The 26,185-nt window shown below is 51.4% G+C and overlaps 1 protein-coding gene across 2 annotated transcripts in view; it reads right to left on the bottom strand.

The window, feature by feature from the left end:
• Nucleotides 1-26,185, bottom strand: part of RHBDL3 (rhomboid like 3) — a 44,575-nt gene that overhangs the window by 4,340 nt on the left and 14,050 nt on the right. For both annotated transcript variants that reach the window (XM_054572933.1, XM_054572934.1), the window contains 6 exons: nt 24,664-24,822; nt 20,628-20,852; nt 17,605-17,753; nt 14,466-14,578; nt 9,223-9,323; nt 1,432-1,492 (listed from right to left, as the gene is read on the bottom strand). In XM_054572933.1, coding sequence (XP_054428908.1) covers nt 1,432-1,492; nt 9,223-9,323; nt 14,466-14,578; nt 17,605-17,753; nt 20,628-20,852; nt 24,664-24,822 — 808 coding nt within the window. The remainder of the gene's footprint in view (nt 1-1,431; nt 1,493-9,222; nt 9,324-14,465; nt 14,579-17,604; nt 17,754-20,627; nt 20,853-24,663; nt 24,823-26,185) is intronic.

Consider the following 26,185-nt stretch of genomic DNA (forward strand, 5'->3'; position numbering starts at 1 on the left):
TAAGACTGTCAGCTGATTTCTCAAAAGAAACTTTGCAGGCGAGAAGGGATTCTCAAGATATACTCTAAGTCATGAAAAGGAGGGACCTACAGCCAAGATTGCTCTACTGAGCAAAGCTATCATTTAGAATTAAAGGGCAGATAAAGAGCTTCCCAGACAAGAAAAAACTAAGGGAGTTTATCATCATCAAAGCACAATTATATAAAATGTTAAAGGGACTTATTTAAGAAAAAGAAGAAGACCAAAACTAAGAACAATAAAATGGCAAAAATACATATCTATCAACAATTGAATTTAGAAAACAAACTAAGCAAACAAGAAGAACAGAGACAGAATCATAAATAGAGAGAGAGAAACATAAATACAGGGAGTGTTTTGATGGTTGCCAGATGGGAGGAGGGTGTGGGGCAATAATGAAGAGGTGAGGGGATTAAGAAGCACAAATAGGTAGTTACAGAATGGCCATGGGGATGTACAGTACAGGAAATGGAGTAGCCGAAGAACTTATGCACATGACCCGTGGACGTGAACAATGGTGGGGGGATTGCCTGAGGGAGGGGGGCTGCCAGCTGGAGGAGGGCAAAGGGGGAAAAATCAGGACAACTGTGAGAGCATAATCAATAAAATATAAATAAAAAAATACCATAAAACTCAAATCTGTCAGTAACTTGAGTTTAAACCCCCCCAGGGGCCTCCCAGTGTATTCAGGATGAAGTCCAATCCTTCTCTTTGCATTTAAAGCCTTTCAAGACCGGACTCCTATTGTCTCTTATCAGAATCACACACGGTCCCAAACCTCATAGGTCAGCGTTGCAACCAACTTGCAGGCCCTGACCCTTCCCGCCCTGTGTCTTTGTTCACACTGCACCGTGGCCTGAAATGCCCTCTTCCATCGTGTCTACGTGGTGAACACCTGCCTGTCCTGAACACTCAACATAACCTTTGCAGGTAGAACTAGCTTCTGCTGACTAGGGCCCCCGCCACAGCCTGTTTACGAAGGTTAGCTACAGTTTGTAAACCTGCTAAAACTACAAGCTTTAGCTCACATCCACATCCACATATGTATGTCTTTCTGGGGGAGGGGTCTCTGGCTTCCAACGGGACATGTCAGAGGATCAACTCCACAACCCAAAAGGTTATTAAGAAGTTATTTTTCTTGATCTGGGTGCCGGTCATTGAGCTGCACACTTACGCTGTGTTCACTTCTCTGTTTGCACATTATACGTCAATAGAAAGTTGAAGAAAGATTAAGAAGTAGCAGTGTGAGCCAGACTTCTCTCATAACATCCCACTTTGTTGCGCACTACTGACGCGGCCCTCCCTTTTTTTTCCTTGACCACAAGCCCCTGAAGGACAGGGTCTGTGCCATTTTTATAACCCCCAGGCCCAGGGCAGGGCCCCCACCCCCCAGCCTGCCCCGTCAGGACTTACTACAGATCAAGGCCACAGCCATCCGCAGCAGCTTGAATTGGCACTTCATGCCTGACCAGTTCTAGGGAAAAAGGAGAGAGTTCCATTAGTTCCAGATCAGACCATGCCTCTGCAGAAGTATGTCACTTAAGGAAACCTGACAGTTCAAAAAGTTATCTCCATGACGTCATGAGCGGGCGGGGCGGGGCTTAGGCGCAGACCATATCAGCATGGCTTGGAGATTTTAGGCAACGCTAAGTTTATTACTGTCAAAAGCCCTTGAGCTGCGCTAGCAGAGGCAGAGAATCTAGGTCTAGGGAGATGGGAGTCCCTGTCCCCTCTACACCCGCACACAACACCAAGAGCTGCATTAACTGCTGGGTCCAGGTTGCAAAGGGATGCAGGACAGCGAACCACGCAAAGTTAAGGCAGAACCATCAGGATGATGTAAGAACTCAAAACCCTGCATATGAGGCATGAATGACGAGAAGACTCAGGGGCCAAGTTCACTGTTGTCAAGTATCAAGTGAGTCAACAGTACGAGGAAGAGGCACATTCAGTGCAACCTGCAAGCAGAAGACTCAATGGATGAAACTTCAGTGGGAGATTTTACTTTAGCAAGAGAAAATAATCAAATTTAACACACACATTTGTATGGGAACCCAGCACACATAAGAGAGTCAGGGACCCCACATGCACGAGAGGTTCAGAGACAGAAAGGGAGCGCAGGCACATAAGACATCTGAACTAGGGATGAGGTAAGGTGGCCTGGGAGATTCAAAGGGTCATTGCAGGATGATAAGAGCACAGGCTTAGTAAAGAGAAGTTTGTTCTGCCCTACAGGTAGGTCAGAAGAGGTTATTTCTGATGCTCTCTTACTGTGGGCAAGGCCCCTAATTGAAGTTCTTCTAGATAGTTAAGGGAGAGGTAGAAGTTTCTTTCGAGCCCCACAGCTAAAACTGCCTTTAGCTCAAAACAATCTGCATTCCACAGAGGCACATCTGGGGGTGACTCATTCTGAACCCCCAGAGTCCCTTCCTCTGAAACGTCCCTGAAAGTTGGAGTTGGTAGATTGTTCTGTATCTCATTAAACCAGTCTCAGTCTTGAGAAAAGTTCAGTTCAGCTAAACAGTTGTGTCTCATTTCAGGAAGCAGGTAGGCTCCCAGCGTTAGGGTTATGGCGCACGTAATCAGGCATTTAATAAGAGGTATTTCTATGGACACGAAAGAGAAACAAAGACTGATGACGGGCGCAGACCACAATCTCAGTGTCTGAGTTCTGAAGGCGGACAGTCAAGACTTCTCAAAGTCCGTCTCAAATCATCTTCAGGCGGAGCGAAAGCAGGCAGTGACAGTCTGATAAAGTCAGAGGATTTTTTTTTCAGCTTAGAATAACTTTCCATCTCTAATAAGCAGAGCTGCCCAAAGATGGGATGCTGTCTCTTGGGGGATAGTGAGTTTCCCATCATTGACACTGAGGGGTTCAACTGGGCTTTTGCCTCACTTGGAGGGCATGCTCTGGAACCGGGCATTGGCAAGGGGGAGGGCCAGATGGCCTTCAAGCAGATCCCTCTTTCCCCTGAGACTCTCTGAACACTCTGAACCTCCAAAGCAGATGAACAGAGTACGATTATTCACCTTACAAAAGGAGTTTTCACTTTACAAAAGGCTTCGCCACAGGGTTCCTTTGAGGGGCACTCCTGCAGCGCATTCAAAGCTCTACTCCATTTACACCCGCGCGTGATGTGCACGCACACACACAGAGACCCATCAGACCTAGGGAAGGAGGCCACCGGCTACAGCCAGGGGCCTCTGTTCCCTCCCCAGCCACTCTGCCTTTGCTGCCTGGCCCAGGCCCAGCTGGGCAGCCCGTCTTGCACTCCCTGGACGTTAGGGGACATGTGTTAAACTTTAGAGAGGCCCTGAACACTGGTACACACAATAATGTCTAGGGAAGCATCAGTGGAGTAAGCAGGATGCAGGGAAGCTGCCAAAAACCAGGAGAAATCCTGCGGCTTGGGCTTCTTGCCCATCACTCCTCTTTCCCCCATTCTTCTCACTGACCGGCAAGCCCTGCTTCACAAAAGGCAAGGTGGGCAACACACGGCCCCTCTTTAGATGGGGAAGCCTAATCTTTGCTCGCTGACACATTCTGTGCTAAGAAGCTGATGGCAGGACAACGCCCTCACCTCCTGGTGGAAGGTGGCACCCTCCACTGATCGGGCAACCCGTGCTGAGCCAGCTCAGTCCGCTGACAGAGGGCACGCCCCGCCCCCTGCTCCTCTTCTCCAGGCTGAGACGTGAGGATCATGGGTAGATCCTTGGGAGTCGCCCGATGGACCATCACCTCCTAAAGGGGACACTGCTGCCAAGCCACCCACAAAATGGCCCCCCAGTCCCTGTGACAGGGAGCTCCCCACCCCCTGGGGCAGCCCTGTGACAGGGGTCTGATCACTAAAAATTTCTTCCTGCTGTTGTCCAGCCAGGCTTTGCTTCTCTGTGAGATCCACGCAGGCATCTTAATTCTCCCTGAAAAGTGACACCCATGCTCGTAGCAGCATTATTCGCAACAGCCAAGTGTCCCTCAACAGATAAATGAAGAGACAAAAGGGGGTCTAACCATACAAATGGAGTATTATTCAGCCTTAAACAGGAAGAACGTTCTGATACATACTATAAACATCACTGAACGAACACCAGAGATGGTGCCGATGATCGCACAATGGTGTGAACGTACTTAGCAATGCCGAACGTACACTTAGAAATGGTCAAGATGGTATGTTATATCTTATGTATATTTCCCACAACTGAAAACTAAAGCAATACAGAACACTTCTAGTATCCCTTTTCCTCATAAAAACCCTCTGAATATCCTACCTGAACAGTGTATCTCTCACTGAGTTCTGAGTGATAACGTCAAGCAAAGTAAGTCTAGAATGTACGGGCGGCCCTCGCCGTCAGCTGAGCTCCATGCCCCGTCTCACCCCTCTCTGGGACCTGTCTTAGAAACACAGTCCCTGCCTTTGGCCTGGAAAGACCACTGGTGGGGCGGCCCAGAACTCCCTCTGCTTGGGTGTCCCCATTTGTAGATCTGAAACAACAGTAGTGCCTATCTTGGTGCCTACCTCGCTGGGTTGTTGCGAAGGTGGAATGAGCTAACACACAGAAAGTACAGAGAACACTGCCTGGCACACGGTAAACACCACGTAAACGTCTGACGCCAGCATCTCGACCCAAGGCAAAGGTGGCAAGTTCGCCCTGCATGAAGGCCTTACAACTTCTGAACCTCAGTGACCTTTTAGCCACACTGGTTTTGCCACCGTGCATCCCAGGCCGGCTTCGCGCACACACCTGCCTGGCCCCTGAAGGCGCTGGGGTTTGCCAAGCTGAGCCAGTCATACCTTCTCTCCCGCCCTTTAAGGAAGAAGCAACTGAGGGTCCAGGAGGACTGATTCAAGGTCATACACAGCGAGTTAAAGGCGAGACTGAAAGGATTCGCAGTCCAGGGCTCTGTCTGCCCACACTCCTAGGCCAGGGTCGTGGTCTGTCTGGGCTGCCCGTCCCTGCTGGCTGCCCCAGGGGCCCCCAAAGCTGAGCAAATGGCAGTAAATGCTCAGTCTCCCAGCAGCTGAGGGGTTAAACTGGAAAGCCACCCCCTCCCACCAGCTGCCTCATTTTCCCCAACTCATTATTCCCGCTAATAAAATGAGTGCAGCTAAACAACAGGAGAGAAGGGGAGGAAAAATCTCACACACAGCTAGCACTGCTGCTGCTGTAAATGTTGAAAAGCTTGTGGGCCCCTGGGGAATGCAAACCTTTTGCAGGCCTTTTAATTTCATTCTCTCCCCGAGCCCCGACGGGTGAGACGGTAACCCACCCAGGCCAAACACGGCAGGAGCCGGTCCCTTGGGCATCGTGCTCCCCAGCCAGTTGAGAGCTCAGAGGCTGAAACCCAGGCAGGGAGCTTAGTTTCAACCAAGCTTTACATATTCTGGGTGGAAACTGTGTTTTTGTTTTTTAATTTGTTATTAATTTTAGAGGGAGGGGAAGGAACGGAGAGAGAGAGGCAGAGACACATTGATGTGAGAGAGAAACATCGATTGGTTGTCTCCCATATGTGCCCAGACCGGGGACGGAACCGCCACCTAGGCATGTGCCCTGGCTGGGAATCGAATCTACAACCTTTCGGTTTGTGGAAGGATGCTCCAGCCAACTGAGCCGCACTGGCCAGGCCTAGAAACAGTTTTTTCTGTTAAATGACTTCAGGAAAACCCAGCAGAGAAAATGGGAAAGCATGACACATAAATCAGGAAGTGATTATTTGTCCTACAAAAGGATTTTTACTTAAACAAGCGAACCTTGGAACATAAGGTTTTTTTGTGTCACTTAGACAACAATCTTCCCTTGTGCTTTCACAATATGGCTTAATTTGTGAAAATTCAGGTCTCAAACATTTAAGGAAAACATATATCATATGGAACAAAGCGTGAGTAAATATCTTGCATATTTAAAAATGGAAATCTGGTTTAGGGGCCCCAGCAAAAGGCCATTAATAAATTATTGTATTATGTGTATCCTTAGACTTCCAGTGTTTAAAATAAGAAATCTTGAGTGTAGGTCTTTTATGTCACCCAGATCTTTTGTTGAAATAGTTTCTAAGTTTAATCCCTGGGTGCAAACTGCAAGCTTTTGAAACGCGAAGTGTTTTTGTGAAAAATAAGGCATGCTTTGGTTTAAGGCAGAATCTCTCATTTAAACAGGCAATCCTGAGAACACAAGTGTCAAACGTCTTATGATTATGTGTCTAAAGCAAAAAAGACACACTTCCTGATTTTCCTATATACAGATATCAGGCAAAATTTATAAAGATAAAAGTTATATGTCTACAGCCCTGGCCAGGTGGCTGAGTTGGTTGGAGCGTCGTCCCGTACACCAAAAGGTTGCAGGTTCGATCCTCAGCTGGGGCGCATATGGGAGGCAACTGATTGATGTGTCTCTCTCACATGGATGTTTCTTTCTCTTTCCCTCTTCCCCTTCCTCACTCTCTAAAAATCAATAATAAACATATCCTTGGGTGAGGATTTTAAAAAATCACACACACACACACACACACACACACAGGACCTCCCAGCTATATGATGATTCACCATACGGATAGCATTTTCTCATCCACTTTTCCACATCTATCTCACAGCTACCTTGTGAGGAAGGGATTACAGGTGACAGAACTGAGGTCCTAAGGAGCTCACAGACACTAAAACGGCAACACTCACACTCAGATCCAGGTTTCCCACCTGTCAAGCCCACGCTTGTTCTGCTTCCGGTTCCGACAAGGCGTCTCACTGAGCACGCACACACAGACCAGTCTTCATTTTGGAATTAAAATCCCCACAGTCTATTTGTTCAGTTGAACCATACGAAAATGGCAACGTTTAAGTGCTTCTGACCCACAGAAATGGCAATTTCACATGGTTAGACCCAATGCATCTCTCAATTGCTGGGCACTGAGCTAATTTGGGTAAAGGTGGCCTTTTGATGAAAGGAAACCAAGCTTTTGAAATGAGAAAATGAAATTTTCCCCCCACTGTCAAAAAAGCACACACAACTTTCCAGGGAAAGGTACCCATATGTCATACTCCGGGGACCACGAAGCTCCCAGTTGGCCAGGGAAAGCTCCCGGATGGGGCTGCTTGTCTCCATCACCACGGGCATGGGCTACTTGCCAGGAAGAAGCGTAAACTGGAACAAAACTGCTTTCACGCTTCCTCCTCAACCCCGTGCCCTGCCCCTGGGTTCTCAGGGTGGTCTGCCCTCACCATGGGAACTCCCAGGGGCATCAGGCTGTTTCCCAGGCGGCGGGGAAGGGAGTAGAAACCGGGCATCTTTACGAACTCCTGTTTGTTTTTTCTTTCCCATGTTCTCTTAGTTGAGCTTGTTCCTCCCCTTACTCACAGACACATCTTGGGGGGACAAGGAGCGGGGTGCTTAGCATTTCCTTCCCTATGGAAGGAACTGGGGCAGGGGGAGGGGGAGTAAAAGAGGTAGAATTTAGAGGAAAAGCTGTGTCTGGGGAAAGCGGTGGCACCGATACAGAATGACCCACTTATGAGGGCTGTGTGAGGCAGCACCGTACTCCCAGGTTCTCGGCAAACCCAGCCGTGCGCGCGCGCATGTGTAAACACACGGGCATCCAGGCACGCAGACACGCACGCACACTCACCCAGGCTGTCCCAAGCCTGCTGTAGTTCCCCGAGCGCTCACTTGAAGTTGCTACAATGCAGGCAAGGAGCAAGTGTGGCCAGTGTCCGTCTGCGAGTCCCTCTCTTCCCATCTTCCCCCTGTCTTTCCTTTCTCCACCCCTGCCCCTCAATGTGCAAGGGGGACTTTGGCGAAAAGAAAAAGGGTGGTGTTGAGGAGTGGGGCAACACAGATGAAATGGGAAAATCTGGGAATTCCAAAGACACACAGAAACGATGAGTAGTCACATGTCTGCCACGCGGTGGACATAGCGATGGAGGAGCGGGGCAAGTGCAGAGGGACCCCAAAGAGAAGCTGTAACTTTTATGGACATTGTTCATTCATTCATTCCTTCCTCATTCACCACAATTAGTGACATTATTCACCACGTGTCCAGCCCTATCCCAGGCACTGGGGAAACAGGTGAGTAAATCTGGGACCTGCCTGGGACCTGCCTGGAGGCTCCTGGGCCAGCAGGGGCATTAGCCAGGCTCAGCCAAGCACTGCCGGTGACTCCTCCTTCTTGGCCTCCTCTGAAACTATCAGATAGATTCTAACTTGCCTGGAAGACCCCGTCTCTATTTGGAAGCTACCATGGTCTCTTCTGAGAGGATTAGGAATTAAGTCAACTCTTATATTAACTGGTTATTTCCACTTTCTCTCACTTATCACATATCCCATTTCACAGATGTAGAGACTGAGGCACAGAGCAGTGAAGTCATTTGCCCCAGGTCACTCTTTAGGAAGTGAGTGGCTGGGATTCAACTCCAGGCTGCCTGGCTCCGTAGCCCCTGCTCTTAACCATTAACATATGGCCTCTGAGGAAAAGACAAGGAAGCGCAGGAGAAGAGAACGGGCTGAAGAAATGAACCGCAGGAGACCACCACCTGAGGGATTTTCAGGAGATGTGGTTTCAAGCTCTGACTGTGCCACAAGCTTTACCTTTTGACAAATCACTTAACGTCTCAGAGACTTCTTTTCTTTCTTTTTTTCCTCATTTCAGGTATCCTTTTTGAAAAACTTTTTTCTTGATTTAATCTTTATTATATATTTTTTTTCCATTACCATTTAGTCCCCTTATACCTCTTCCCCCACCAGCAACCACCACACTGTTGTCCGTGTTCAGGAATGGTTTTTCCTTTTTTCAGAGCCTTCTTTTTAATTTGAGAATTTTGATGCAGTGATCTCTAAGTTCCCTTTATTTTTTAACCATCTATGACAAACAGCCCGTGACAATGAAGATGCGTGACGGTGGTCAAGAATCGTAACCCTTTTTAAAGTCACTGAGTGGGAAAGAGGTGGAATGGGAGAGGGGGCAATTCCTAGGCAAAGCCATGACTGGAGAAAATACGAATCACCCACGGAGGGGCCCCCTTTGCCATGGGCCTGCAGACAGCGAGGCGCGTCTGCACCAACCGGGTGAACTTCGTTACCAGCCAGGTCTGCCCGGCACTTGCTAGGCCTGTGTGGGAATGCGGACGAGGATGCAAACCCCAGCTCCAGCCCGTTAACGCCTGGGCCCAGAGACGGCTGAGGGGAAGCCACAAAAGGCATGCTGGGGCAGGAGGTGCTCACCATCACGATGTTGGCCAGATGGGCAGAGACGAGCGCATACACCCCTCCAGAGGAGCCCACGACCGGCGCGGTCATGTCAGCCACAGACACCGCCAAGGACCCTGGGGCAGAGAGCGAGTGAGAAGTCAAGAACGCCGGAGGCTGCTCCCCACCCCCGCCTCAAGCCCTCAGATGCCGCAGCCTTGCGGGTAAGACCCCAGAGCAAAAGGCTCCATCTCTCCCTCCCTGGATCCCAAGTCCCCTTGGAGCTCCTGAGAGGATTAATTTATGGCTGAAAGAACCATTTGATTCAAACTCCTCCTCTTACAGACGGAAGCAAAGGCTCAACAGAGGAACAGGAACATCTGCCTCTCAATCCAACCTCTGCCTTCCAACGTGCCCTCTCAGGGTTCTGGGGCCATGATGAAAATGACAGGAGTAGTTGCTGCAGAAACAGGTACCACTTACGGGGCGCTGTGTGTCAGACACGGGCCAAGCAGAGATGAGGAGGCTGCACCTGGAGTCCCGTGGTAGGAAGAGCTGGAACCTGGATTCGAGTCCAGGACTGCTTGTCACACAGCCTGCGCTCTCCGCCTTGATAGCAGCCACTCCCTCAACTGAAGTCAACCTCCCCCCTCTGCCATCACTCTTTCTGCTCCACGGCATCTAGAAACCAGCTGAGAGCACCTCCAACCCTCCTCCCACTGAGTGCAATCACAGAAGGCCAACAGGATTTCCAGAGCAAATGGGGCTTCTCTGGAGGAAAAGAAAAGGTCCTTGAAAAGTCCCCAGGAAGAGAGGGAGAGAGATGATGTCATGCCCTCTGGGGGAAAGAAGGGTATAGACTCTTGGTGCAGGGGATGACAAACTTTTGTCCTGGAAGGAAAGCTGGGCAGAGAAGAGATGGGAAATGCATTGTTCTGATCTCATTTAAGTGTGATCAATGCGTTGGCTTCCAGGGAAGGACATGGGAGACTAAAAATAACTGGGAGGTAGAGCCCAGGGCTCAGAGGAGGAAAGGTGGCTGGCCCGGGTGAGTGTGCAAAAATCACCACTGGAAAATGCCTGTAGGCTCGTGAGCCAATTAGCTGCTGCCTGGGCGGAGAGAGGAGGGCTGGGCAGAAGGCCAAATCAAGCAGGTTCCACAGGAGCGGAGGGTCCACTGCTTACCTCCTAAGGAACCAGAACACCTGACACCCTGGGCATGGGGAGCTCCGTAACATCATCCGCCTTCTCCCCAGGGACCTGCCCCTCGGCTCCCAAGGCTCCTCAGCTCACTGAGATCCTTCAAAGAAGAGATCCCCGCAACAGATTCTTGGTCTCAAGGGGGATGTGATTTCCCAGGAAAAAACAAACTATCCACTGAGAACTCCCAAGTCCTTCTGCCCTCCCAGGGCAGCTATAAATCTCTCTTCTCCCCTTTCATGTCTTCCCTCAGGCTTTAATTGAGTATTGATCTATTGTCAGATAACTTTCTTTCTTTCTTTCTTTTTTTTTTAACTGCTTAGCCACAGGGTCAACCATATAGAACAGGGGGAAAAAAATCCCAGGGTGGCAAACAGACAAGCAGCGGGATCTGCATGACAAAAGATTCCCACGCTCTCCCGGGCGCCAGTGCAGAAGGCCGCCGTGCAGAGCAGCGAGGGCTGGCTGCCCAAGCCGCTCACCCCCCAGCTTGCTCCTCATTAATTACCGTTGGGACACAGAGAGCCTCCCTGGCCTGGCCTCTTCCCTCAGCACAGGCCTCTACAAACAGGCCGGATCCTGCTCTCCGCCTCCCCAGTGTGGTCCATCCGCCGGCCAAGGCATCAGCAGGGCCCCCAGGGTCAGGCTCCACACACTGACCTCTCCCTCACCCTGCCCATGGATCGCAGGCCTGCCCCCAGCGCCAGGGGTCAGCCTGGGATCCTGGAAGAAGCATGGAATGGGGGCGTGGCTGGCTAGTTGTGTGACCGTGGGCACAGATCTTGAAATTCTTTGGGCTTCAGTTTCCCCATCTGTGAAATGAGGCCTCAGGCTTTCCAACTTTTGAGCAGTGAAATCCTTTTTTCAGTGGAAACCTTACCCACATCCTACCCCATGGAGCAGAGCACAGAGAGCAGCTCTGGCTGAATGGGAGTGGGGCCTGGGGAGCAAAGTTTGCCACCCTCTGGAGGGGACCTCAAAGGTTCCTTTCAGGTTAGAAATTCAATAATTTGAGTCTTGGCCTCAGATCTGGGTCTGAGGCTCAGACCTGGGTTCTAGCATTTTGAAGGGGACCATCTGGACCCACCCACCCTGTCTTTGTGGCACAGACTTCCTTCACGTGATTGCGGATTAGCCCTGGTCTAGAGGGACTGGCAGAGATCAAATTCAAACAGGGACATGGATGCATCTCCGCAGAGTGACAAAGGCCATCTCGGGGCACGGAGCTTGGGCCAGGCAGGATTCCACCTAACGGGTAACAGTTCAATAAGGCCAGTAGGAATTCCACGGAGGTCACAGGACGGCAAGAGCATAGAGCGTGGCAAGGTGGAGCGACGCGCCCTCCTCCGCACGGCAGCAGACCAAAGTCTAGCCTGGGCTATGAATTCCCTCCCAAAGTCTGGGTCCATGCCTGCACACAGCTAAACTCGTGACTTTGCCATAATGCGCAGCTGTGATCATTTTAGCCTGGAAAATTTAAAGCAGGTGTTCTCCAACATCTCCCTTGGCCATTAAAAAAAAAAAATCCGAATAAAAATTGGCAGAATATCTCCCTTTAAGCAATGTGACTTTATTTGTCTATGTGCTCTTTCCTTTATTCCACAAATATGTGTTGCTTAAAACGTGCCAGACCCTGCATTAGGCTCTGGGGATGCACACATGCCTTATAATCTATATAATTTCCAAAATAAAAGCTTGGAGGAGCATTTAGGATACTGGTTTTTAAAAAAGTTAAATGGTTAGCTACCTAATGGTTAACCAGAAGTGAAATACACATCGGCCTCAAGCCCTGGGCAAAGGCACAGAGCAGAGCAAGTGTTTCCGCCCCGGGTGCGCTACTTCTTAGCTGGGCCAACTGAGCAAGTCATTTCACTGTTCTGACGAGCCTGTAAAATGGGGGTGACAGTACCCACCACTTTGGATGGCTGTGCTGAACACAGCAGAGAGTACACGTGAACCCTTTATCACATGCCTGGAGTCCTGGACGCGCTCAGCAGAGGTTAGTTCCCATCAGTACAAAACGTGATGGCTTTGGGCTTGGGATATTTTCACTGGGTAGGAATTAAACAGCAGGGCCCAAGGCCTGTTACGACCTCCCTGGGCTTCTGGCAATTAAAGCAGTTGCACAAAGGGAAATGCCTGCTGCCTGGTTCTCGTGACAGGGCAGCGGTTTAGGGCACAGCCTTGGGGGTTAGACAACCTGGGTTTGAGCCCAGCTCCACCACTTTCAGCTGTCTTCTTGGGCCCGCTAACCCTCGGTTTCTGTATCTGCAATGATTGAAGAGTAATAGTAGCCACCTCATGGATTTTCTTGTGAGGGTTAAATAAAATAGGGCCTGCCCTGGGCCGGCATTTGATTACTGGCTATGCAGTCAGGGTCTGGCTGCCTGTGAAAGGGTCCCCTTTCTGAGCAGAGAGGGAGGAAGGGGTGAGGGCAGATGAATTAACTCAGTCTTGGAGACAGACAGCACGCTATGTTGTGACAAGAGTGCCCTTGAGACTGCACAATGACTCACCCAGCATAGTGCACATCCGTTGCTTTGTGATGCAGCCCCACACCCTCCTGTTGGGTTGGCGAGCTCCCTTTGGGTCCGCGCACCGCCCCACCCTGCGCTGGTATCACTGGGAAGTGATACCTGCACTGCCTCCTGCTGTGTGTCGTCTGGTTTTGGTGGGGCCTGAGTCATTCTGAATCTTATTTCTGTCTCCTGGCTTATTGGCACTCTCATCTAATTGACTACTAACAGCAAGTGTTATGAGTGTCTTTCCTGTTCCTCACCATTAACCATCTGGGTCTCTGAGTATCTAGGTATGGAAAGTGCCGCTATAAATCCCCAGATGTCAAGACCCGGGGGGTGTGTGGGCGGCTGAGTAAGTCTGGCACACAGAGATGCTCATTAGACCTTCGTTCAAGGATATGTAAGGTGCTGGATTCTGGGACAAGCTGGCGTGGGTGCTGTCCAAGGTGGCCAAGTTTATAGCCTCGGCACATAGAGCAGCAAAGGAGCCGGCGCTGGACCAACATCCAGACTGAGGGTTCAGGAATCAGCAGACCAGCCCTACAGGCGGGGCTGAGGCCCTTCCCGTCCTGATTCCTGAAGCCACAGCGGTTATTCCCGGGGACCCTGCCTGCCTGCCGGTTGTTTACAAGGCTGTTGGTATCCCACTCTCCTCATGACAACTTTAATGCTACTCAGGAAGGATTAAGATCTTACTTAAACATACACACAAAGCTCCCTTGGGCACAGCTGTCAAGGTGAAGAGCTGAGGCGGCAAACCTTGTTCAAAAAAAAAAAAAAAAAAAAAAGCCCAGCAATAAAGTTGGAACATCACGAGAGACATTCCTGTGTGCAGAAGCCCGGCTGGTGCAGACTTTTCCTGCACATACCTGCTCCGCTCTCCCCAGCTCACCCAGCCGCCTCCCCTCCCCCTGGGGAGGGGAAGGGGAAGTCAGGCTGCCCCTGCGCAGAGGACCACAATCGCCTGCCGTGACAGCTGAGTCAGCCCGGGGCCCAGACTCGCTGGGCTGGCACGATGCTCACTACCTTTTAGGCCAGACTCTCTCCTGTCAGCAGCAGGCCAATAAAGGGGACAGTGGCCAGGTGGGCAGAAGCAAGGTCTCCCTTTTTGGTACAGGTACGAGCCTGGCCAGGGAGGCACCTGGCTTCACCCACACCACGGGTGTCTCTATAGGGATCTCACTCTGCCCTTGCAGTTTACATAACACCATCCCTCCATTCGTCAGCTCACCCCACCATCCTAACACCCTGCAGGCAGATCTCATTAGTTCTGTCTTAAGGCTTAATGGGGCCAAGAGGGGTTAAGGAATTTCCACAAGTTCACACAGCTCCAACATGGTGGTACAAAGACTGAAAATCTGGTCAGTCGGCCTGTTCCAAATCCTGTGCTCTCCTCTCCAGGGAGGTGGGGAGATTTGCCTGGAGAACAACCCTCGTAGTCAGGAGCTTTGATGGTGAGGGTCCTGGGTCCCCTGAAAGCCTGGGGCTTGCCTGACCCCATGGGGGTTCCCAGCCCCCCCCGGGGAGGTTTCTCCTGTAGACTAGGGCCCTCCCGCCTACCTGCCACAACACCAGCCACGTAGACAAGCCCAATGCGGGTTGCTCCATGCACCATCTCCAAGGGCACCCCCACCAGGAGCTGCAGCACCACGTTGAGTCCCAGGTGTTCTACCCTGTACAGAGAGGCCACACTCCATTCACTCATCTATTCATCCTTCCATTTATTCAGCAAACACTGTAGGCCAAGGTGCTGGGGATCCAGCAGCAAGCAAGACCCTCTATCTGCCTTTGAGGAGCTCATGGTCTGGGACGGGGGGAAGGAATGACAAGAGAGACAGATCACCTTAGAAAGAGTGTTCTTTCTATACCTTTCCCACCACCTGAGACAAGAATGCCTGCAGGGCCTGGCAGGTAACTGGCAGGGTCTGTGCTTGCCACAGTGATAGAGGCTAACCATGGTCAAGATCCAGGAACTCCATTGGTTGACACACGAAGAGCCAAGGCTCAGATAGGGACACTGACTGGCTTAGAGTCACCCAGCCAGTAGTGGCAGGCTGGTCCCACAGCCCACATCTCTGCTCCCTTCACCAGGTCACAAGGGCGTGCTGGGTTGCTACTGCATTTGCAAGAGCTACTGATATTTAAAGAGAAAGATATTTTCAATACTGTAAGCTTTTTAGATACATCTCTTAGAGCTCAATAATGCAGTTATCATTTAAAGTCTGGTGGGGGAGGCTTCTGCCCCCTGCTGTGAGAAGGGGCCCATTCTACCCCTAAACTCTCAGGGTCGGGTTTTCCTACCCCGGGAATGCCGTCCTTTTGAGGCTATCATGTGACCAGATCTTGTTGCTAAGTGGTGTCTAGCTGAGTGCATACGTTACTAGAGAATATCGTAACATCACTATTCATTGATGTGTGCTTTCGAGTTTACAAAGCACTTTAACATCCATTATCTCATATAAACGGAACCTAGCGCAGCTGGACAGCTCCCTGGGGATGCTTAAGTTATAGGGTAACAGACATGTAACAAGGGGTCCGGACGCTGGTCTGCTCTGCAGGACTCAGCCTGGAGGCCAACTGCCCTACTACACACAGGGCGCGTGGGCGCCGGCTTACCCAGGAGGGCGCCTGGGAGGCAGCTCGTGTCCCAGATCAGGCTCTGTCCGGCATTCCCACCATGCCTGGAATCTTCTAGGCCCCCGTCCCCCCCAACTGTGCTACTGAAAGGATGCTAGATTAAAAATCTCAGAAAAATTTACTGGAAAGAAGCTGGGTGGTAGCATCTTGGCTCATAAGCAGAAAGACTTCAGAGGTTTTCTGGCCCCATCTCCTTGGTTTACAGCCTAGAACTTGAGATGAGAAGAGGCCGGGTGAGGGGAGCCCAGAGCTCCTCTCTCCCAGTCTGACCCTTTTCTTCTCTACTGCAGTGACATCCAAATTCACCAGCCCAGAGTGTGTCCCTGAGTAACAGGTCGCCCTGCTGCACTTCCCTGAGATGCTGGTCAGCTGTCCCTATCTCCTGTCTACTGCAGCAGCGGGCAGGAGCCTCCATCAAAGTCACAGGCCTGGAGGACCCTCCCAGGGTTCTCCCTGGCAGCAGAGCGCCATCAGAAGCAATGGCCAGAGGAAGGCCACCCCAGCGGCCTCAGCAGAGAGCACCTATGCTCTGGCCACTCCAGGCTTTCAGCTCGCAAAGGCAGAGAGTGAACACAGAGGCCTTGGAAACACTGTCCTCCTTCCTCGCCCCAAAGGGACCAGAGAAGGCCAGGGGGAAGTCCTGCGAACAAGGCTGGTAGTTCCAACCCACGCGAACCCGCGGGCTCGGGCAGCCTGGGCAGGGAAGCCCTCCGGCTGCTGTTGTCTCTAGATCTTGACTCGTGAGAAGACCGATACAGGACATGCCTCCCTCACTCTGCTCCTTAGCCCTGTGAGATCAAAGCCTGGGACACAGCAGGCAAGGCAAACGGCCTGTTTCAACAGTTTCCTCCGGCTGAGAGTGGAGACATCCACCGGCAACGAGCAGAATGTCTCCTCACCCAACCCCGCCGCCGCCAGCAGGTGCAGGCCATTAGGGGCTGGTGTCTGTGCCGCTTCAGAGGCTCAGCAGGAAGGGAGGCTCACAGTGGGGCTCCCTCTTGCCACTGCGGGTTTTTCTGCAGAGAAATGAGATTGGTGGAGCCTCGAGAGCCAGAGGGATCCTCTTCCCACTTCCAACCCCAGGGACAGGCACCTCCCAGGGCTTCCCCAGACTAACAATGAGCTCCTTTGTTTCTTTTCCTGGAGAGGCTATAAAAGCCACCATAGAGGTCTGGTGTCCAGGGACTCTGCTTTTCCAGTTCAGCACTTCTGCTATGTAAAAATGGTCTCCAGCCAAGAGAACGCTCTTCACGGGAACTGGACTTGTGGAGTCGCCTGGCCTTATCACGGGTGAGAGGCCCCAGTGAGAACTGATTGCACGCCAGCCCTAGAAGAGGCCGCGCATCTCTGTAAACAGAACTGTAAGCATTGCCAAAACCCCTCGAGAAGACCCTCATCGTATATGGAGAGCACACGGGAAGAAGGCAGTTTCAGTAAGTCAGTCTCTGATTTCACTCAGAGATGGCGGCACTCACTCTCACACACGGGCGCGCGCGCGCACACAGCGTTTATGGACAGTGAACTTGTTAGCTGACCACATTACCTCTTTGCTCTGGTCACTGGGAAGCTCAGAAGAAATTTATAACCCACCTCAAGCAAGTACATAGGCTCACATGCTATGGATGTTTGTGCTGATTTCACTATGGCGTTTGAGCATTTTCTTCCCTGTTCTCCCTTTCCCATATGCTCTAAATAACTCATATTTTGGTATTACCTGAAGCCACCTCAAATCCTGTGTCCAGGGAGATAAACTAAAATGCATGTATTTCAAACCGTGTTATGTGGGCCACTTATTTTTCCATAGGGACTCTTTTTGAAAAATATTTTATTTATTTATTTTTAGAGAGAATGGAAGGAAGAGAAAAAGAGAGGGAGAGAAATATCGATTCGTTGCCTCTCATATGTACCCTGAGTGGGAATGAACCCACAACCCAGGCATGTGCCCTGACGGGGGATCGAACCAGCAACCTTTTGCATTGCGGGACAATGCCCAACCCACTGAGCCACACCAGTCAGGGCTCCAAAGGAACTGCTGATAGGCCAAAAGAAGATGGGTACTCACCCTGCGTGCATGAAGATGTATGTCAAGTAACGCCAAGCCTGTGCTCGGAGCTGTGGGTGGTAAACCAGCGAGTTCTGCAGATACCGTGGATGAGTTACCTGCAGCACAAATTGATCCAGTGACACTCCATTGTAGAGGAAAAACGCAACCTGGATAAAAGCACAGGAGAAGAGGGCCTATCACTAAGTGCAACACTACACAGGAACCTCTCTTTTGTTAACATTCGGAATCCTTCCTGGAGGGTGTCATCTTTCCTTCTCAGACAATGAGGGACGCCCCTGTGGCCAGCACTCAGCCCAGCCTTCAACCATCTCTACCCTACTTCTGTCTGATTACTTTGTGTTAGATGTTCACAAAATGGTCTCATGATCTCTGCCCACACTTTCTTGGTGCTAAGCAGGAAGGGTCTGGAGGATTTTCAACTTTAATTCCAATAATTCACATACCCATTTGGGAGATAAGGCAATTCCACATAAGCTGATTTTTAAAAATGTACGGTAAAATACATATAGCATACACTTTACCATCTAAATCAGTTTTAAGTGTGCTCAGTGACATTAAGTATGTTTAAACTGCTCGGCAAATGATCACCACCCACGGAAGCCTTTTCATCTTGCAAAACTGAAATTCTGTACCCGTTGAACATTAGCTTCCCATTCCCCTTTCCCCATTTCTGGCAACTACCATTCTACTTTCTGTCTCTATGAATTTGGCTGCTCTAGGTACCTTGACTGGCTTATTTCACTTAGCATAATGCCATCCAGGTTCACCCATGTTGTAGATTAGGCCAAAATTTCCTTCCTTTTTTAAGGATGAATTGTATATATAAACCACATTTTGCTTATCATTCTCCTGTTGATAAATTTCTTGGGTTGCTTCCACACTTTAATGACTGTGAATAATTCCTTTATGAAAATGCGTGTACAAATGTCCCTTTAAGTCCCTGCTTTCAATTATTTGGGGTATATACACAGAGGTGGAATTGCTGGATCATGTGATAATTGTACGTTTAATTTGCTGAGTAACTGCCATACTATTTCCCAATGTGGCTGCACCATTTTAACACTCCCACCAACGTCCACAAAGATCCCAACTTGTTTACACCCTCTCCGAGGCCCTACATTAGTAGACTTTGCAAATGACTGAAGCATACTTATTTAAGCCCTAAAAGGGAATTTAATTATGTTTTTCTGGAATGCTTTCTAATGTGCATCATCCATGTCCCTGTGTCCTTAATCAGGGCACATGCCTAACCTTTTAAGGACGCTGGCGGGACTGGTCTGGGCTATGGGGCTGATGTCTTCTCCAGCAGTTGATGGGGTTTCCCTCCTACGCTGAATGGCCCCCAATTCTTTTGTTTCTTTAAGACTCTGGTCTACTTTTAAATTTTGTTTTGTCCTCTCCCAGACCGCCAGGTTGTCAGCAGGTGGCTGACCAGGTAACCGGGTTCTTACTTCTTACTGCTGGCTAGTAGTGGGTCCCTTCTATTTTCTCTCTGTTAAGGAATCAGGAAACCAGGTTTCTAGGACTGTATGTAAAACAAAAGCCTTGAGCTCTTATACAAGGACTTTGAAGCCGTTATTTCAACATTTTTCTCTTAGATTGGTGGTTTGAGTTTACATAGCTGAGACTTATGAAAATTTGAAACCAATCTGGACACAAAATCTGGCTTCTCTGGGTAACCTTGAACAAATTATTTGAACTCTCTGGTTCTCAATTTCCTGATTTAGAAATGAGGATTTGAATGTCTCCGCTTCCAGGGGCGGTCATGAGGTTTGAAAGAGATAAAATACAAGGAGACCGCTGGGTGCCAGGCCTGCCGTCCGTGAAGGCAGCTGTAATTAGCGTCGAGTTAGGACTGCCTGGGCTGAACCTGGAATGGCGCGGGCGCTCCCAGGCGCCAGGCTCTCCTGGGCTCTCCGGGGAACTGTCCTGTCCACCTAATAGGATGAGGGTGGCCTGGCAACAAATACAGCTTCCAAGGCAGCTCATTATTATTGGTCCTCAGATAGAAGTTAATAAATAGGCCAACACCGTAAGCATTTGCAGAAGGAGTCCAAGAATATCTCAGAAAAATTGCAACTTCAATGTGTACGTGGATGAAGCCTTAACAAAAGAGGTGCTCTAGCCTGCAGACCGGCTATTCTGATTTAGGGAAAAAAACAAACAAACAAAACAGAATGCCATGAGGCTTAACGATCCTGCCGTTTGATTAGGAACTTTACAAGAACATAGGCGGGTAGTTAGGCCTCTGTCTCTGGAAGAGAAACAGTGGAGATTATAAAACACCGAAGGGAAACCGAGCATCCATTCAGGATCTGGGGTTGGGGGCTCCCGGGTTCTTAGGCTGAACTGCCAAAAGAATTCAGAGTTCCTCACACATGGGCACTGGTTCAGAAAGGGTACCTTTGGATTCTGTTGCAAAAGCCAGAGACTTTTAAAATAACAATGGGTCTGGATGATTCTCTCAGGGGAGAACATTGTTCAGAATATGTTCAGAATATGTTCACACATGGGAGGGAGTGTTTACCTGTTCCTAAACACTCCCTCCCGTGTGTGTGTGTGTGTGTGTGTGTGTGTGTGTGTGTGTGTGTGATGCTTTTGTGTTCCATTCTCTGGCTCAGGAGGAGGCCTATGGGAGAAGGCGCGCAGGCCTGTTTATTCCTGCTTCACACGTAGAGGATGGAGACCCGGTGGAGCAAATATCTGGTCCACACTACTCACTTGGGGAGGAACTAAAATAAACTGGTTTTAATGGGTTAGCCTGACTAAACCCCCCAAATCAGTGAACTTACTATATTGCTTTTGTTCCCATTGTTTGGGCGAGTGGTCACATGGGGTGTCATTGCAGTGAACACTGCTTGAGATAGTGATCTCATAACACTGCAGCGCCAGCTGCTGTTGGTTCCTCAACCACCGCCTATCAGTGGAGAAGATGCTGCCCTTCCTCTCATGACCTCAAACAGCACCCTGGCCCCAGCTCTGCCAAGGCTGAGCTGTCCCTCCCCCACCCTTGTCCTTGCCTCCAGCAGTGTGACTGTGATCATGAACCAGGGCGGGGGGCAGCAGGTGTAGCTGTCATAGTACCACTTCCGGTCAATTTCCCGGGGCAGGGTCTCGTAGGCCACATGGCGGATCAGTCGCTGGGAGAGGTTCAGTCCCTTCTCCTCCAGCAGGGCCTTACTGCAGAGCCTGCGGTTCCCCTGCAGGATGGCCTGGCGGAAGCTGTTGGACCGCTTGTTGCTCATCTGCAGAGGAAATGGGGGCGGGGACAGGGTCAGAATGAGGGTCTCGGGGGAGCCCCAACCCTTTTCCCAGCCAGCACAAGCCTTAGAACAACCAGGCCTAATCTCGCCTTTCTCATTCTTCTGCAGGTAGTTCACAAGAAGCAATATTCACTGAGCTCTACGTGTCATGGGTTGTTCCAAGCACTTCACATGTTGGTTCATTTGATACAACTAGTCTACACAAGGACTATGAATATCCCTCTTCTACAAGATGTGGAATCCAAGGCACAGAGAGTTTTAAGAACCCATCAAGCTCAAACCTCATCAGGCTCCTGAGCCTGTATTCATACATTCACTATACCTTCCTTCCATCCACTCATCTCTCATCCATCCATCACAATTTCCTGAGCAACTACTAAGTGTCAGGCACACAGCCAGACACATGATACAGTGGGCTCGAGACAGATGAATAACCAGCAATCATGGTTCACAATCAAGGCTACTGCAGGAGCACACAGGAGGGAGCCCAGCCTGGTCTCAAGGTGGTCGGGGGGGCTTCCTGGAGGAGGTGAAATCTGAGTGAGAACTGAAGGATGAGTAGGACTTAGCATCTTCATAAACACTAGCATGGGAAGAGGTGGGCAGCCCCTGCTGACTCCCCAGAACCAGAACCCAAAGCTGTGCCTGTGGAAGTTCTCCATTCCTGAGGGCCCTCATGGGAGCCTAGCTTGAGAACTGACCCTGCCCTTGGCAGCCTGAGGCTGTCTGACTCAGGAGAGCCCTGGCTGCCTCATCCGGGAGTCAACCTGGCTCCTAGAGAACTGAGGTCATCTCGCTGACTTCCAGCTTCCTGAAGCCTCTGTCCCCTCCCACCTGCCCCCCATGATCACATGCTAGACCGTTATTATGGGATGTCATACAGGCATGGTCCTCCCAACCCAGGACCCACGGTACTGCCCGAGTGGCTGTTCCAGGTAGCTGGGGTGGGGATCATCAACATATTCCTGGGACCGTGGGCCCAGCAGTGGACATGAGGCTAAGCTCGGAGGCAGAAGTCCAGAGAAGGCTGGCCAGGCGAACCCAGCCAGACCAAGGCGCAGGGGTCTGAAGCCCTGTCATGGGTAAGGCAAATGGGGGGACCTGCCTTCAGACCTGGCCAGTGGAACGAGCCTCCCTCTCTCTTCAGTGTCCTTTCCCCATCCTGGATTCTGCTCTCTCTCATCTTTAAAATCTGCCTTAAAGCCCCAAGAGGCCTTCCCAGGTGAACCCCTTCCAAAGAGCCCCGATTCTCATTCCCGCCATATCTAGAAAGCTTGGGCCTGGTTCTTTTCAGTGGCTCAGGAGTCCTGTGCATCCAGGGAGGGCTTGGGCTCCGTGTGCACTGCAAGCCCAAGATGGATCACGTGTGAAGGATTGTGTGGCCACTCTTACCAGCCTCTCCCCCAGTCTCTGAGTGTGCACATGCACAGGGGCATGCAATGCAAACACTCACAGATACACCCACGGCCACGCCCTGAAGCCCCGGGGTGGGGATGGGCTCAGCAGGAGAACAGGAGGAGCCAGGTGAGCACACAAGTACTCACCACTCACCTGCACCCATGCTGTGCCTAGAACTGTGTTGGGCGTGGTAGTAACCGTGGTCTTGGGCCTCACAGAGCTTATAAGGAGAGACCAATGTGCCAACAGCAGCAAGGGAGGGGGTCATCTTAGTTATTTGGTGAATAGCATTATCCCCATGTTATAAGGATGTGGACGAGAGCTTGGAGAGACTAAGTTCTCAAGAACCTACAGCTAGAAAACCACAGTGTCAGGATTCAAATTCAGACCTGCTGACTCAGGAATCCATGTAATTGGCACTTCTGTGCCATTAGATAAGGGATCCTCTCCTTCCTGCTGTACGCACCCATTCCAGGCCTTGGGGAACATAGCCCGTGTGGATTTCAGTCCCCAGCCATCCCTCTGCCAGGCATCCGCGTACAGCACACAGCCTGCACGCCCATACATGACGGCCCAGCCTCCCAGCGGTCACGTACTGTGGCCTGCGCTGTAGGAAAGGCCTGGCAGAGCCCTGTGGGGGTTCTGAACGAGGCTGGTTTTTCCGCCTGGGTTGGGGTGAGGAAGCGCTCACAAAGGATGCAGAGCTTATATGCTGGAAGACATATTATAGACAACAAGTCTTTTGAATACTTCATCTTGTTTAATCCTTGCAACAACCCTAAAGGAGGTACCCTTTGGCTTCTTTTTACAAAGGGGAAAACCCAGGCTCAGAGGAGCTTTTCTCAGTGAGTGTGGCAAAGGCAGGGCCAGGACAGGGACCCAGCTCTGCTGGTCTCCAGGCCCTGAGTGCTCTGTCCTACCCAGAGCTCCCCCCCACCGGTGACCCCTTCTTCGTCCTGGTCTCCAGGACAGCCCACCTCACATGGATCCAGGTGACAGCTGGCCACTCCAGCTCAGAACTTACAGAAATCCCAACAGCAACAAGTAACCTGCTACCGTGAGTTCACACAGAGGACCCCACGAACCACTTGCTGGGGAGAAGCATCCCACGGGCCCACACTCCACTCTGGGGCCGAGCAGGGTAAGCAGCCAATGCGCTTGTGCTGGGCTGTGAGGGAGCCTGTGCGGGCTCCCACCTGCGGCCTGGTCTTTGGTGGCACTGCTGGGCTCTGAGGCACATGGCTCGCCTTCACTGCCTGCCCCGTGGATCCCAACTGCTCCACCCTCCAGAGCTCAGCTCTGTCCCCTGCCTTCTGGAAGGTCTGCTCCCTGGGTCCTCTCTGAACTGCAGTAGAATCCACTGCTGCTCCCTGCACTCATGTTCATCTCCGAGCAAAGGCAGGCCTTCAGCTAACAGGCAATTTAAACAAGCCCAAAATCTGGGCATCCACAGCAGAGAGCTCCGCTGGCACAGTGACAGGTGTGAGTGGTACTGGCACCAGTGAACTTCACAGCAGTCGCTTCACTCTCGCCCCCTCCATGGGTGACAGGAGAGAGGTGACTGTCTCCATTTCAATAGGGAAGCCAAACGCAAGACTCCAGCCTTGTGCTCATCCTGTTGGTTCATGTGTCTTCTACCGTCAACCCAGCCATTCCATGGCAGGCGAAATGCTTCCTGCTTGACCCCACCGAACCCCATTCCAATCTCTCCCCAGTAATAACACAGCAGTAACCCCCAGCGGGATACTCGAAGACAGCAGGCCAGTGGGCAGGACCCACGGGCTTCCTGTCTCCAGTCCCTCCAACAACCCAGAACATCTGCCAGCGGGTCTGCCGAGCTCTGGCCTTAACCTGTGTGCCTCAAGGCTCCTAGAGAGGCCTGGCCTGATCCGCCCACATCTACGGCCCAGGCCCCCTCCTGCCAATGATACCCTCCCACCGCCCACTCCCAGCCCTTTGCTTTGGTGGAACTGATGCCACTTCCAGCTCTAGAGATGGGTACTGATTGGTTTGAGTCAATCAACTCATCCCAACTGACCCTATCTGGCCCAATGGAACAGAGGAAACCCTTTGTGAGGGAGCTATCACAAGAAGGGTTCCTCCCTTCTCCTGATGGTGAGGCCTGATGGTGCGAGAGCTGGAACAGCTGCAGCCACTTTGCTGCCACACTAGGAGGGTCTGGAATTGCCAGAGGCTTCTCAGAGTGTACGCGGGCACTGAGAAGGCAGAACCGAGAGACAAAGAGAAACTGGGTCCTTGGCGATACCACGCTGAAGCCTGGACTTTTTCGATGATGTGGGCCAAGAGATCCCTTGAATTGTCCACAAGGTTCTCGAAGCCACAACCCCCAGCCCAGACAGGCCCCTCCCAGAAGCAAGGACCCCAGGGCACTCACCAGGTTGACAAAATCCTGGTAGCAGATCTGCCCATCCGCATGGCTGTCGGCCAGAGCCAGGAGCACCTCCCTTTTGTGCGGGTCCAGCTTGGAGCTGTGGCTCTCCAGGAGGCTGCGGAACTTGCCTGTGCTGATGTAGCCCGTGTTCCCAGGGTCACACTGAGGGAGAAGCACAGACACGCAGTGGGGTCAGTGGGCCTCTATCCCCCCTCAGCACTGCCCCAGGCGCCCCGCCTCCACCACCACTCGCCAGCTCCTGTCCCCAGCCCTCTGCCAACAGAGGCCCAGGTGGTACCTGGGATGTGTCCAAGGCCCCCAGGGGGAACGTTCAAACAGGGCTTGGACAACCACTGAAAATCCTAGAAGGCCCTAGAGACCTTCAAGATCACCTAATCCAGCTGTCTGGTGTGTGGAGAAGAAATCTGAGACTCAGAGAGGTTCAACTCCCTCCTCTCCGCCCTTACTCCTGACTCCAGGCAGGGGAAAGCAGGAATGAACAGGCAGTGCGCAGAGGAGGAGGAAGGACTTCTGGGCTGGGGCCAGAGAGACTCCGGGGACCGGGGACACTCGAGGCCAGCGGAGCAGGGGGCCGGCCTTGCCAGGCGCAGAGCCCCACACACGGGGCGGGCAGGGCTCTCCAACGGTGCTGTGCTCTGCGTGCCGTTTGTTTATTGGCATCGCCCTTTTACCCTGTGCACACATGCGTCCCTCTTCCTAGGATTCCTTTCTCCCTCATCTCTTGGGAGACCCTGATTCACCCTCCCCAGCTCCTTGGATGTCCCTGGCTCTGGGAGGGCACCCCTCAGTGATGGCCCCCCACCTTGGACAGAGGACCTCCAGCCGCCACCCCGCGCTGCTCTCTGCTTTCAACTCCTCACTGGACTGCTGGTTCCTCAAAGGAAGCGTCACTCACATCCCCGGTGCTTAGGCACAGAGCCCGGCAGAAGCGGCTCTCAGTAAAGATTATTTGGGTGAATAAACAGTGGATGTTCAGATAAAAAATAGGTGCTAATTTTTCAAGGAAAGTCTCATCAGTTCAGTGAAAAAAGGATTTTCTTCATCTCTCCTAGAGAAACCCACAACCCTTCCATCCCTCTTCCATGGTCCCCGTTTCCTTGAAGAACCCACTCAACACCCCCCCCCCACAGCACCCACCCTGCTTGGCAATGACGCGCACCATCTCCTGTGGATACCGAGAGCTTTCCTGTGCACAGGTGCTTCCCCACACAAGCTCACTGTGCCCTGGAGACGCTGCAGTGGTTTGCTGAGATTTTAAAAGGCAACAGATGCCACAACATCCACATGTGTGACAAGGGTGCCCAGAAGACCAAACCCACATTTCCCCCTTTTCTAGATAAGGCCCGTGAGGACTATTTTAGGAAGGCTGATTCTGTGCGCAGCATTTCTAAGGCAATCCAGGAGCAAGAGCCAAGAGTCACAAGTCAGGGACTATTCCAGTCCTCCCCAGGACTCAACAACAGAGGGCGTCTCCAAGGAGGCCTACTGAAAAATCTGTATGGGT

Source organism: Pteronotus mesoamericanus, unplaced genomic scaffold (genome assembly GCF_021234165.1).
Source record: "Pteronotus mesoamericanus isolate MK-2021 breed Mesoamerican mustached bat unplaced genomic scaffold, CSHL_Meso_final contig_246, whole genome shotgun sequence".
Lineage (NCBI taxonomy): Eukaryota > Metazoa > Chordata > Mammalia > Chiroptera > Mormoopidae > Pteronotus > Pteronotus mesoamericanus.